General features: G+C 34.4%; 1 protein-coding gene across 15 annotated transcripts in view; it reads left to right on the forward strand.

Annotated features, from left to right (window-relative positions):
• Adamts20 (ADAM metallopeptidase with thrombospondin type 1 motif 20) overlaps positions 1–15,411 on the forward strand; it is a 275,934-nt gene that overhangs the window by 135,630 nt on the left and 124,893 nt on the right. For all 15 annotated transcript variants that reach the window (XR_004517244.1, XR_004517245.1, XR_004517246.1 and 12 more), the window contains 3 exons: positions 8,286–8,545; positions 14,281–14,364; positions 14,916–15,040. Coding sequence is in view for 11 of the 15 variants with exons in the window: in XM_033763587.1 (XP_033619478.1) it covers positions 8,286–8,545; positions 14,281–14,364; positions 14,916–15,040 (469 nt within the window). In the remaining 4 variants the exon portion in view is untranslated. The remainder of the gene's footprint in view (positions 1–8,285; positions 8,546–14,280; positions 14,365–14,915; positions 15,041–15,411) is intronic.

Consider the following 15,411-nt stretch of genomic DNA (forward strand, 5'->3'; position numbering starts at 1 on the left):
GGTACTGGGGATCGAACTAGAGTCCTTGTGCTTGCAAGACAGGCAGCGGAACCACTGAGCCAAATCCCCAGCCCTCATGTGTGCCTGCTTTTGACTCCTGACCTGTGTAAGAATCCTTGATTCTGCTCATTGTGAAAATCTGCCTTGTACATATTATTAGATAAGCCCTGTGGGTTAACTTCTTGAGATTGTGGAAGAAAAAACTGAGTATTTCCTCTGATGCCAGACAAGTATGCTTCTTTGTCTTGTTGGCACACATAGCAGAACTAGAATTTCTCTGTATGTAGGATAATTTAGGAATTTTATGTGCTGCTATTTTTCTTTCTGCACCACTAGATGAAAGTACTGGATAGGCTGCAAATCTTTATCCTAGGTAGAACTACAAGCCTGTGTCCCCAAATCATGGCTCAGCTTCGTGTTGCTGTAACATGGAGACTAAACCTCATATTGTCATGACTATGGCCGTTTAGTCCCTTTTAGTTTTCTAGGAAGCAGCAGTTTCCATTATGACTCTGGTTACTACATTCTCAGCATTCTGCATGTGTTAGCATATAAGACCTTTAGCAGAGTCATGTAATGTGGTATTCAGCTGTAATAATTGCTACTGAGGAAATCTGAATTCATTTCTTTGTTATGCGGCTTACTCATCTGGTGCCTGCTGAAATTCCATGAGACCTGTATCACATGTCTCTATGTTTTAAAATGTGCACAGTAATAGTGACTGATTCATGGGCACAGGGAAGACTAATGATGTAATGATTCTTTTATGCTTCAAATTTTGGCTGGGGAAAGGCAAGGCCAGAACCTTCTGCACATTTATTATTAGAAAGTGGGACTCTAATTATTAACTTTGAAATAAAACATTTCAAAATATTTTATGCCTTCAAGCCATAATTCTCAAGTACTGGCTGAGATTTCTGATTATACTGAAGAACCATAGAGCACTGGATTTACGTATGTTTTCATGTTATGGAATACCACTGATTTTTAAAAAGCAATCGTCTTTCAGCTTTATTTTTTTAGCTATATTACTTACGGGCAGTTTACTAAACTCTTGCTCTTCCATTTCATCATTTATAAAATGAAAGTAATCATTATGATACCTCCTTTATAGACTTTTTATTAATATCAACAGAGATAACATGTGAAGTGTACCAGTACTCAGACATAATAAACATTTTAAAGTGTTATGTATTTTATTATTATTCATAGTAATATTAAGAAAGCTGGAAAGCATATAGAAGATCCATATAACCTATCACAGTATATAATAGAGCATATAATTGATCCAGCAAACAGATTGTGAATGTAACTGTATTGCATACCTAAAATGTACCAATAAACAATGAGAAAAAAGAAAAAGAAAACAGTTTAAGTCATGGGAAATTACATTAGATTCAAAAATATATCTGATAGGGGCCGGGGATTTAGCTCAGCAGTTCAGTGGCCTGCCTTGTAAGCGCAAGGACCAGAGTTCAATCCTAGGTACAAAAAATTTTGTATATATATGTATATATATATATATATATAATCTGATACGGTCACATTTTATGTCAAGGGACACTCAGTTCCTTTCTCAGCTTTTATTTTTTATTTGTACATGCTTGTATTACATAGTGATTATATTTGATGTGAGGAGTTAGTGCATGTATATAATAATTCTCATTTAAAACAAGGAACATTCAGTTCTTTGAACTCTGGAACAGTCGACATGGGATTTCAAATATTGATAGATTAGAATAAGCATCATTGATTTATTTCCTCATTTGTGCAATGAATAGTTATGTGATATTGGAGAAGCGTAAGATATTTTTCTTCATCTGCTTGAATGTAGAGGAGTATTGTCAATGATGGTCTCTGTACAGATAGAATGAATATTATATTAGGAAAATTAAAGGAAACTTGTACATCACATTGGTATTTCCCAATCTGGAGTTCTAGCCTGATAAACTCTTTTGTTCATCAGTATATCGCTTTCTTCTATATCTCTCACTTTATACTTTCTAGCTCTGCTATTCTTTCTTTCTTTCTTTTTTTTTTTTTTTCCATACCAGGAATTGAACTTGGGTCCTTCCGCTTTGCAAGGCAGGCCACCAAACCACTGAGCTAAATCCCCGGCCCTTATTCTTTCTTTATTCTAATTCTTCCTGCACTCTGTGAATATTCACTGACCCCCTAGAAAACCACACTTTCTGTTGTTTTGCAAGACTTCTTTGTGAAAAGCCTTTAATATTACTGGGCTTTTGACAGCAGCAATGACAGCCTTGGTAAGTGTGCAAGACTGACTAAGAAGAACTGTAAATGCTTGATTTCCTTGAATGGTTTTTAAAAAATAACAATTTAGGGCTGGGGATTTAGTTCAGTGGTTCTGCCGCTTGCCTCACAAGCTCAAGGACCCAAGTTTGATCCCTGGTACTAAAAAAAAAAAAATCAAAACAAAAACAAAAAACCAAAACAGCTACTGATTGCAAATCTGGAACACTAAAAAGGAAAAGATAATAGAGAAACAGCTGTTTCTTTTGCCAAGTGAATCCATAATAAGTTTTAATTTGAGGCTGTAGGTTCTGAAGTCAAAAGATTCCTGTAGAAAAGCTTATTGTTTATAATTAATCTCATGAACTAAAAACTGTCTAATAACTTAATGGCTGAGTATGTTTTACTTTAACGTTATTTGTGCAAAGACTGAAGCATGGTGGAATTCTTGATCCGTCTGGACAGAAGTTTAGTAATGGGAGAAGTGACTGAAATTTATTAGTAAAGGGGAAAAATAATTTTAATCTCAAAGTTCTACTTGGTATTGTCTTTGAATAATCAAGACTCAGCTATATCCAAGAATGAAAAGAACTGGAACTGAAATAAATCAGAAATGGTAATTGAAAAACCCCCAGCCTTGTATACTTTCTACTGATGGCATTTAAAATTTATACAAATGGATTTATTTGCTCTATGTATACATAAAGTAATGTTGGAGTTAGGGAAAAGTTCTATATATATTTATAGAATACCAAAATCACACTTAAGTTTGCAAGATAGTAAATAGGCCTTAGTAAATCTTCATACTTTTAGAAGTGACAGGGTACAGTTTCATTTCTTTACCACTTTTGCCCATGCTAATGACTCTGTTACAGTTCTTAGAGTAGAAAAGCTAGGGTGTGTGTAAGGATCCAGTGAGTTCAAGAGAAGAGAAATTTTAGGGTTCAGGATATTGCTAGTATTCTACAATTAGTTTGTCAAAAAGTTATGTCTCTGAAAAGTATTTCTGGGTGAATGATTGAGAAGTTAACTAGCTGCCAATGAAGAGATTGTGCTGTAATTATCAAGTAACAGTTGGATCTTGACTGTTTGATTATAAAATTTCTTCAGGAATTGGACAATATATTTTAGCTTTCATGTATCATCTAAACCACCCATTAAAGTACTACACAGAGAGACATAGGATCAAGGCATAATTAGTGATGGGGACAGGAATAGAATCAAAGGTGAATGTGGTCATGGTAAAGTGAGCTATTACTTCAACCAGTACTGAGGTGGTATTTAGCAGAGGGAATCACTTGCGTTGTCCCTGAAAAACAAGATCTTTTTTTTTTTCTTCATGAGTTTATTGGTACATTTTAGGTATACAGTACAGTTACATTCATCATTGAGATCTTGTGCCTTTGCATGACAGGTCTTGGTTCTCATTTTTTCCCCTTGTCCCTGCCCTCCCTTCACCTCCTCCTCCCCTTCCCCTTTACAAACACTTCATTTCCATTTTTTCATTTTCTCATATTTTTTTCTTTTCCTTTATTACCTTTCCCCTACCCCTACCCCTCCCACTTTCCCTACACCTTTAGCCCCTTTCTTCCTATTTCACATTGTCAATGATATCATTAGGATCTTATAGATTATTCACACCAGAGAAACTATTTGATATTTACACATGTGTGACTTATAAATTTCACTTAGGAGTATATCCTCAGTATGTATCCAATTTCCTATGAATGAATCTAATTTCTCATTTTTTATGGCTGAGTAATATTCCATTTTATAGAAAAACCACATCTTCTTTATCCATTTTCCAACTGATGGGCAAATGGGCTGTTTCCAAGTTTTAGCTATTAAACTGTGCTGCTGTAAACATAGGTGTGCATATATCTCTGTGATATGATTCTTTCAATTCTTTTGGAAAGATATCCAGCAGAGGGATGACTAGGTGAAATGGAACCTCTAGTCCCAGCTCTTTGAAGTATCTCCATATTGATTTCCATAGTGGTTGCACCAGTCTGCACTCCCACCAACAATGGAGAAGGGTTCCTTTCTCCTCACATCCCCGCTGACATTTGTTATTATATGATTTCTTGATAGCAGCCATTCTTTGTGGGGTGAGGTGGAATCTCAGTGTCGTTTTCATCTGCATCTCTGGAATGACCAGTGATGTGGAACATTTTTTGATATATTTATTTGCTACTTTTACTTCTTTGTCTGAGAAGTGTCTGTTCATTTCAGATGCCCGTTTTTGAATTGGGTCTTTATATTTGGGGGGGGCTGATTGTTTTGAGTTCTTTATATATTCTAGATAATAGTCCTTTGAGGAGCAGCTGGTAAAAAGTTTTTCCCACATTGTGGGTTGTCTCTTAGTTCTGTTGATGGTTTCATTTGCACTGCAGAAGCTTTTTGATAAGATGAAATCCCAGTTGTTGATTCTTTCTGCTAGTTCCTATGCTACTGAGGATTTGAAGAACTAGCTCTTGTTCCCTAACACTTCTGTCTTAAAGAGAACAAACTGTTGAACAGCCTCTTATTAATTTCTTTTAGCCACTAAGTGATTGAATGTGGGCATGAGTACTGCCTGATGGATGGTATCAGAAGAAAAGGGGTTTCAATCTCCGAGGGAGCACCAGTTTATGAACTCATTAAAAAGTATGAACTCATTCAAAAAGTATGTTAAATGTTAGTCTTACCTAGATTTTTAAAATGTTACTCTTACTCTGAGATTACTTAAATGCATTTTACTTTTGAACACTGAGGTGAGGTAGAAGATAAGGAACTCACAAAAAGGAAGTAATCTCAGCATGCTGACGCCTTACTATAGTTAGCCCCAGGAGAGAAGAAAAGTTACAGCCTTAAATTGGTAGATATTGGCTACTGTTAAAACATTATCCAAAATAAATTCCTTATATTTGAAATTGCCTTTCTGTTTTCCATTTAAGGTATTAAAGAAAAATACACAATCTGAAATATTCATAAAGGTACAACAGCTTGTCTCAGGCATCGTTCACTGCGTTGTTCTAAATCAATCACTGCAATTACAACACAGGTTCTTTCCACTAAATAACTGATCAAGTATTAACACAGAGTTAAAAATCCTTCCAGCATGAGAAGTGAGATGTAAAGAACGTTTCACACCTAAAACAGTGTAATTCACTCCTCATAAAAACTAAAAGCACTTCATTGTATCAGGGCACACATATTTGGCTTTGTTGACTGGTAAGGAACAAAGAAAATGTAAAGAGGTCCAGAAAGGCTCTTTACATAAAATGAATATGAGACTGCAAGAAAAATCTGAAACATGAACTATATTCTAATTTGGAATATCATTGTGTGAAACTACTGGATGTCGAGGGTTCTCTTTCTTTTTCCTTTAAACTTCATTGTCAGGCAGTGTCTTTTAGTGGTTGAAAACAAACCCTGGAACCAGAGCTGTACGATTTGAACTCCAGTTGTATGACTTATTCATACCTGACTGGATTTTAGTTATTAAGCCAATTCTACAAAGCTGTTGTATTTTAATAGACAAAATTAAGCCATTTATCTTTATTATGTTAAATGATCTATATAGCTTTGTTCCTATTATTTGTTCTTTTTCCATCTGTCACAGCTATGTCTGTGTCCTCAACTGTAAAGTAGGATTAACAGTTATATCTATCTCATAAGTGATTATTAAATGAGTTGATACTCATGAAGTTCCAGAAATGTGTTTGGCTTAGAATAAGCAATATATGTGTTAAGTGTAATTTTTGTTTCATATTAACATATTTCTTCTTTTTCCTCCCATTTTCATACTTCTGTTGACATTCCTCATTAAATTGTAAGTTCTCCTGGACATCCCTGTTTTTCCTTGGTAATGTGCCTATTTTTAAGTTATAGCACAGGAACACATGCATGCACATGCATGCACACACACACACACACACACAAATATCTTTTCCACTAAGATTTGTGTCACATCCAAGTTTCCTCCTCCCACACTGAAATTTTCCAAGTGGATGTGCCAGTCTGCACTGCTACCAATAGTGTGTGAAAGGTTCGGGTGCTCCACATTTCATCAGCACAACTATTTTTGTCTTTTTTTTAATGTTAGCCATTGTGGCAGATGTATAAAATCATGTTTTACTGGTTTTTTACTTGTATTCCTCTCATTTCCAAAATTTTTAGGGCACCTTTTTATACACTTACTACCTTTGGATTTTTGCTTTTGTGAGATCAGAAGACTCCTTGTTGGTTGTGTCTATTGCAAAGAAGCTCTTCAGTGGCATAGTTCCAGTTGTCTATTTTTGCTCCCACTCTTTTTTACCTCCTCTTTTGGTATCATACCGACAAATTCATTGCCAAACTTACATGAAGCTTTTCCCTACGTTTTCTTCTAGGAGTTTTGTAGCTTGGGTCTTACTTACCTTTAAATCTTTAATCCATTTTGAGTAATTTATTAAGTTAGGTGGTCTTGGGAACCTTGCTCCAGATCATTTGATCATATAATGAGGTTTTATTTCTGGGCTCCTTATTCTATTTGTTTGGTCTGTGCATCTGCTAAGAATATTTTTACCTGAATGTTTGTATGGGCATATGTTTTCCTTCTGTTAGAAACATACCTAGGTGTGGAATTGCAGTGTCTCTGAGTAGATGCAAATCTAACTCAGAAACTGCCAGAAAGCTTTTCAAGGAGCTTACATCAGTATTTGGTTTTATTAGTTTTCAAAATCGTAGCCCTCTTAATGAACCAATGTTTTGTCTCCTGGTTGAATTATTGAGATCCTTAAAGTAATTGAAATTCTATCTTCAGATATGTGTTCATATTTTTTGTTTCTTTCCCCTGAAGTGTGAGCTTTATGAGGTGTCATTTGCTTCTTTGTAAATGTTTACTGACAAATGGTGGACCTTTCAGAGCTTTCAATGATAACGAACAGTCAGCTGCAGCACACGCGTCGCAGGGTTACCATTACTGGATTAGGTACTCAATGAATGTTTGTTTTGAATAAATGAAATGGGTGAGCAAGTATTCAAACTGAATGTTTTCCTTTTTTCCTGATGACTCAAATTTTTCTTACAAAGCAAAGGATTACATTCATATTTAAAATAAAATAGATTATTTTAGTAATAAAATATGCAGTTATATATTTATGTCTGAAATCTTGTTGCTTATTTTTATATTAATTTTTGGTTTATAAACTACCAGGGCCTTTTATTTCTTTTCATGTGACCAATTTGGTCCATTTTTCATTGAAAATATTATCACCCAATAGTTGGTAGAAAAATGAGCAGAAAAAGAAGAAGAAGGCAGGGAAGAGAGGAAGAAAGTGAAGAAAAAGGAATTAGGACAGTTGCCTGTGGTACCTGGCTATTCCACCTTAGTCGATAATTTAAATGCATACCTTTCTTTGCACAGTACATAAAGGTAGTTACTGTAATAATATACAGTATTCTGTAATTTTGTATATAATGAAATAATCAGGTACTTTTTATTATCAAGTATCGTAAAATGTGTATCAGCATTTGAGTATCTGGTTTTAAATTGCCATCTATTGTGAAATTGCTTAACTTTTTTGTTATTCTTGGGGCTTTTCACATTTGCATAACAAAAGTACATTTTGTTCTATGTTTAATGAAGTTTCACTCTACAAAATGTGATTGATCCACACTGAGATTAAATATTGGTGATTTAAGGACCCAGTTTACCTACTGAAAAAAATAGTAGAAATTGATGAACAACTGGTTAATATATATATATATATATATATATGTATATATATATTTAATAGTTAGACTTTTAAAGTAAGACTTAGATGCAGTCTTTTTTAGTGTGATCTATGAAAATGTAAATATTTTGCAAAGTATTCATTACTGTGAATTTTAGTGCTTGCAATAATGTGGTGCAATTTTGTTTTAAATAATAATTTCTGTTTGTCATTTCATTGTTTCATATTGGAAGCAGATGTGCATTAAATATTCCAGCTACTCAGTTTTGTGCAATATTTTTTAGTTGCCTTTTATTTAAGGACTCTCCATTGTACTCTTTTTTTTCCTCTCAGAAAATCAAATAAGGAAAACTACTTTACACTTGCATAACTACGGCAGCATGAATGAAGATCCTAATGTAAAGAAGGAAATGGTTTTTGGGTACCCTTCAAAAAATAGGTCCTTGGAAGATGAAAGAAGTCAATTACATTCCAGGAATAAACGCTTCTTATCATACCCACGATATGTGGAAGTTATGGTGACGACTGATGCTAAAATGGTTCGTCATCACGGTCAGAATTTGCAGCACTACGTCCTGACCCTAATGTCAATTGTGAGTAAACTTAACCGTATGCCCTAACATGCTTAACTCAGTTTTCACATAGAAATGGACAAATACTAAGCATTCTCTTCTGTTTCTGAGGAGGCTTTCTAAAACACTTAAAAAATCTGCAAAACCGCTTGTAGAACGTGCTTGAGTTTTTCCTCATCACACGAACCGCTTCTGCCCTCTAGTGACGGAATGTCCTTTGTCGCGTTACCTTTGAAGCTTTGAAACCTCACCCTATTTCTGCACTGAGGGGAAGGGGTACTACGTTTTGGTACTGCTACATCCAGTAGCAAAATCAGAAATTTGGATGCGTTATATTTTGTTATAAATATATTTGCGGGATGGGCTATTACTAATAGAGCTATTTTAGCAAATTTGGTATACAAGATAGCAGTAGCTGCCTTTGGTCTGATGTTAATATCTGTCAAACAATGGTGGCACTGAGTTTTAGTGCGGGTGAAGAGCACCACTTCTGTATTATTGATGGCGCCTATAGCATGTATGTGCACATGCGTGTATACAGATAAACACGTACTTTATCATATTACCAGGAATATTCCTGAGTTTACTTAGGCCTGTTGTTTTGGAGTACTTACTAAAAACAACTCCTTATATGCTCACAGTTCTCTTGGATTAGTTGACAAATTATATGGTTACCTATGTATGCAGATTCAGAGTATTTGGAACATACAGTATCTCCTGGAAGTACCTTGCACAGAGAATTTGGGACCATTTGGTTGTAAAGACTTGGCCATGACACATTGTAGGACATTGTCACTTTCCCTTATCTAGAAATTTCCAGTTAAGTTCATTGTGACTTGAAGATCTTAATTCTGTCATTTTCTTTACTTTTGGCATTTTGTCTTAAATTCTTATGTTTATACTATGTTCTGTGTTGCCTGAATTCAGTACCTAGTACAAACTGGGCATTCAATAAACAGTTACTGAAAGAAAGAATAAGTGGTTTAAATAAAAATGATATACTTTTTCTAATCATAGTACATTATAATAAACGAAATCAAAGATAATCCACAAAGATTTTCTGAAATTGTATAATACAGACAGTTATTTTATCTATTTATGATATACTTTTTCTAATCATAGTACATTATAATAAACAAAACCAAAGATAATCCACAAAGATTTTCTGAAATTGCATAATATAGACAATTATTTTATCTATTTGAACTGATTTTTGTAGAGTAACATAGAAATTTATCCTGATGAGATATATATTTTCAGATGAATATGGTTAATTTTGATTTTTAAATATAATTTCAATTGCAAAAGTTTTTCTAGTATTCCATATAACTGATGCACTTTCCTACATTTCATCTAGGTGTGGTAGTACATGCCTATAATCTCAGAACTCTGAGAGGCTGAGGCAAGAGGATTGCAGGTTCAAGCCCAACATCGACAACTTAGTGACTTAGTGAGACTCTGTCTCAAAATTAAAAAAAAAATATATATATATTTTTTTAAAGAGCTGGGGATTTAGTACAGTGTGAATGCTTTGGGCTCCTAGTACCACAGGAAGGATAAGAGAGGAGAGAATATGTGTGGTGGAGATTAAGGAAATTAGGTGGAGAGAACCTTCAAGAAAAATATTAGATTTTATCAATGCATAGGATTTTGAAGCATGGTGATTGACAGGTAACTGATGCTGTACTTCAGAAATACTAACTAGAAGAGGTAATATAAGAATAATTTTCAAAAAGCTACATAGAATTTTGAAATAGATATTTCAATATCTATGTATATTTTTGGTGATATCACTACCCTTAGAGAAGTTTTATCTCTAGTTTTCATAAAAACAACATCACTCTTAGCAGATATTGTTCGATAGCTTGAGAGAGCTGAAGTTGTCTATGGGAGTTTTAAAACCATGTCCATTAAAGGCAAAGCAGACTTTTGGATTTCATGGAAAGATGATTGTGTCTGATTTTGCTTGAAACAACAAACCAATGCTTGTCTGTTTCATTTCCTAGATTTTTAGTTCCACTAGGAGGAGAGCAGGTCTTAGTTGAAGAGGATACGTTTGTGGCTGCAGTCAGCTGGTTTGAATTAAGCTCTAATTCATGAGCAGATAGATGCAGCAGGGTTGAAGAAGAGGAGAGGATTCCAAATATAGGTGGGGTGAGATGAAAAATGTAGGAGTGTGAATCTCTTCAGAGGTATTTCAGGCTCCTGTGTATGCTTTATTTTGTCCTCAGAGGCCAAATTCCTGATGACTTTTGAATACACGGCTTTGGTGCTTTGCATTCATTCTTTTTCTCCTTTAAATGAAAAAGTATTCAAAGAAGATACAGGGAAGTCAGCAGATTATAAGTCTCTGTGTACATACTGTTCTTTTATTGGCTAAAAAACAGCGATGTTAATGTGGAAGGAAACTTAGAAAAAGTGACAAGCCCTTTCTGTTTTGCATGGGGTCTTCCTAGTTTCAGTATCAAAAGCCTCACATTTAAAACAAATCTCTTGATCCTGGGCAAATTGGGACAGTTATATCTCAATCTCCAAAACTGCTCCAAAGAGGGAAAAGAAATGCTTTCCCCATGTAAGTGTCCATAAATGTTTCCACTTGAAGAAGGAAGCATTAGATTTTGCGTATTTTCTTCTTAACCTTTTCGAAGCCACCGATTGCATCATTGAAACACACTCACTTGGACTTTTGATAATACTCTGATCATGGTTATTAGGGAAAGTGACAAAATTTGATGTAGACTTGGAATATAATAGTAAGCTATATAAAGTTCAAAATGAGGAGAAATTTCATGGAATTGGGCAAAGGGATTATATACACAATTTAGAAAGAAGTTTGTCTAACATTATCTGTTATGCAGAAAATAAACAATTGTGCTATCTTAAACTGTTTGCTTTCAAGAATTTAACAGAGTGTGATGGTATAGAAATGAGTATAATTTAATGAACTTTTTAGGCTTCTGCGTTATGCTGCAGATACAGCTTAGTGATATCTATTATTCAATAGGTCTCTGAAATTAACATTAATGAGCAAGAACAGACTTGTCGTGTGACATGAAATGCAGTAAGTGTGTTAAATGAGCAGAGATACTCCATCATCTGCTGTTATAAAGGTTTTATCCTTATGAAAATTTTGGAACCAGCATTAGGTTAAAATAACATCTGTATATGCATTATTAAACTACCTAAATATGTATAAATTAGTGCAATTACTTTCTTCAGCATGTTATTTTTGATATTTGATGTCTTACTATTTACTAAGCCTTGGTTATGATATTGTTGGAGAACATACTCCATGGTCTTTACAAAGGTTTATTTTATAATATACCTTTGGTCACAGACTTTAATGTAAATTTAAGGAGTGTCATTTGATCCTCAAGTAGTCCCATTTATTAAAGCAGAATTACTATTATTAGAGGCATTCTTCAAATATGAACCTTCATTGTATTACATTAGCTTTATACCATTGCTTTCAGTTCCTTGGGCTGCTTTCACTAATATTATTCAGGATAAGGAAAATTTCAAACCTGTTAAGATAGAAACTCACATTATACATTCATATAGTAAATATAACTATTTATGGTACTTTTTCCTTGCTTCCACTTGATACTCTGCTTATTCTTAATCCTTTGCACATATTTTATACACATGTGAAATGTTATTATTTTTAATTTAAAAGGAAAAAGCTTTATAGACAAGTGAAGAGTAGTGGACTTTGCAAACAAAATTTCTTTATTTTGTTAGAATCAGTTTTTTAGAGATGACTTTGCTCGTCTTAATAAACGTCATCTATGAGCGTGCCATATGTGAACATTTGGTGTAACTCTATATAGAAGTTATTTTCAAAATGATTGGAAAGTCAGTGGTGATAGTAATTTGTTTTGTTTTGCATGAAATAAATTTTACCTGGAATTTTCCCTAGAGATTTTAATGATATTATTCGTACCATTTCTTCTTTAACTTTTACAAATTATTCATGAAGTAGCATTGACTGGTTTTTGAAACTTGTAAAGAAGTAAGAACTATTTATGCTAGAGAAATAAAAATTTAAGGAATAAAAAATTAAATGCATTTAATTAGTTTAATGAAAAATTCAACTGCATAATGCCCTAAAATGTAGCTATTATAGTAATATATGAAATATTTTATGGATTATAGAACAAAATAATACATTAGAATCACCTCCCATTTAGTATAGCATTTCCTAACGTATAGTCTATGGGATGGAATATTAGCCCTGTAACCTTCTTTATGGAGCGGTAGTACAGAGGATTGTGAACAAATAGTTGCATGAAATGCTACAAATAATACCTCTGTTTCATATATCCTTCACGCTCCTCCCCCAGCATCTTCTGGTCAGTACCAGTCCCATGCGCAAGGGCATCATGACTCGGTGTGTCTGCAGATATTAAGACAGAAGAAGCAAATCCATTCCCCAGGTTGAGCAACTAGTGTGTAACTCACGGATCTAGGACTCAACTCCAGGTCTCCTGAATGCATAGGACTTCTCTGAGGCTGTGGTTGAGTCACCACCTGCAGGGGGTTTTGAAATAGTTTTGTAGCAAGAGCTAATGGAGAAAGACTTGAAACAAAGTGCCAAATTTTGTAAGATACCACAGCATAGAGCTCTATAACCAGACTGCTAGGGAATTGGGTTCTGTTGCTTACTGCACATCTTTAGTGTATTAACTTCTCTGTAACTTAGTCTTCTTATCTATAAAATAGACAGAATAATAGTTTAAATCTTAATGGACTTGTAAGAATTAAATGAATCTATACATTTAAATGTCCTCTTGCTTATCTCTGCATCTCTAACCAACACAGCCAGGAGTGGAGGCTGAGAATTTATTAAATGAGAGAAGTAGCACTCCTTGAAGCAGTAAACTGCCTTGGCTTGGGAAGTAGCCCGAGAGAAGGTGATGTAGATGTAGGAAAATTTTCTATTGCACAGCTGGCCCAGGTCCAGAGAGACTTGCCTCTCTCAAGTAGTTCATTCTTTCCGCAGTTATAGCCTTTGCAAGAGCTATGGGAAGAGGGTGTGGAGTAGGAATTGGGAAAGCAACTTAAGCATAAATTGTACACTGAGCCCAATGCAGAGCTCATCCACGGGGATGCATGGAACTGCATGTTCTAGTCTTGGATTATTGAGAATCAGGTGTGATCATGACCTCTTCTATGACTACTTACATGATCCCAGATGACTCTCCCTCCATGGATACCAATAGTGCTAAATGTTAAAAATAACCATATTTAGGATCACAAATATGCAACTGTCGCAAAAATATTAATGCTGAAGACTAGATTCAATTGGATGTACTTTTCTAGAATATTGTTGTCATGTAAATGGCAAATTATAACCCAGAATAAAGTGAGTTTCTTGCTAATCTCTCTTATCAGCAGTTTCTAAACTGTAACATGTATTTAAATCACTTGGGGATTTTGTTAAAATGCAGATTTTGAGTTTGTATTTCTTACCAGCTCCAGTTTATAAAGTTTGGTTCTCAAACTTGGCTTCCCATTAGAATCATTAATATACTGGGGAATTATAAAAGATATTAATGTCTGTGTCACTGTCCCAGAGATTCTGATTTAATTGATTGTGGAAGTGACCTGAGCATGAGAATTTGTAAAAATTCTCTAAGAGCTTATGGTATGTGCAACTAAATTAGAGAATTGGTGCTCTAGGACTGCTTTGAACTTGCCATTTGGGAAGAAATAATCATTTTAGGCATCTAATCTTACTTTCTTTTTATTTACAGGTTGCAGCCATCTACAAAGATTCAAGTATTGGAAATCTTATTAACATAGTAATTGTAAAATTAATTATAATTCACAATGAACAGGTAAGAGGCAGGCTAAAATCAGTAATTTTATTTTGGTAGACTTTTAGTGAGATTTATATATAGACCGCAAAACTCATATTATAAATTAGATATTTTAGAAATTTACTTTAAAAACTTAATTTGAAAAGGAATGATATGCTATTCTGTTGTGATGGAAGTAAAATGAAATGACATTAGCGTTTCACTGAGCCAAGAAGATAACAAAAATGAAGAAACAATTTTAAAATCTAAGTTTATAGACATCCAGTTATTCGCTTTACATTCCTAATGTCGAAGGATAAAAATATGTAAATTTTTAAAAGTTAGTTTTTCGAGCCTAAATAATTGATGGCTACAGTGAGGTCTAGTTAGATTCAGTTTTGATCCCAATTTTTAGATATTACAAAAGTATTTTTAAGTAAATCTGTGAAGGAGCAGTGGGTGATGCCATTCTTTCACTTGCCTGTGAAAATACTGTTTGATAAATAAATTGTATGGCTGCTACCTGGCTTGGGAGGAAAAAGGACTCAAAGGCTTTGACATTACATTGAATCGCTTATTATTTTGTATAGGAAGGACCAGTCATCAGTTTTAATGCAGCTACCACACTACGCAACTTTTGTTTATGGCAACAAACTCAGAATGTTCTTGATGATTCCCACCCTTCCCACCATGATACTGCTGTGCTTATAACTAGGTACAGTTCTAGAAATAATCTTTTGAACAATAACTCCTTACTCTTTCTTTCTCTGTCCTGCATGATGCCTGATACTGACTGTTATCTCCATTCTCTATCAGTAGTACATGAACGTGTCAAATGCAAATATTTACTGAAGGGAAGCGTTTATCTGTTCTTTCAGACAGCACTGTGAGGTAGAACTTCTGGAAATCAGCGATATCAAATTTCTGAGTAATGGTTTGAGTTAAACAAAACAATTTCCTTATTATATTAGTGACAGAATGAAAGAATTAAGAGTAATCCCTAGAGGCTGGGGATTTAGCTCAGCGGTTTGGTGGCCTGCCTTGCAAGCACAAGGACCCGAGTTCAATTCCCGGTACCAAAAAAAA

Source organism: Fukomys damarensis, unplaced genomic scaffold (genome assembly GCF_012274545.1).
Source record: "Fukomys damarensis isolate Sample0158 unplaced genomic scaffold, DMR_v1.0_HiC HiC_scaffold_15, whole genome shotgun sequence".
Lineage (NCBI taxonomy): Eukaryota > Metazoa > Chordata > Mammalia > Rodentia > Bathyergidae > Fukomys > Fukomys damarensis.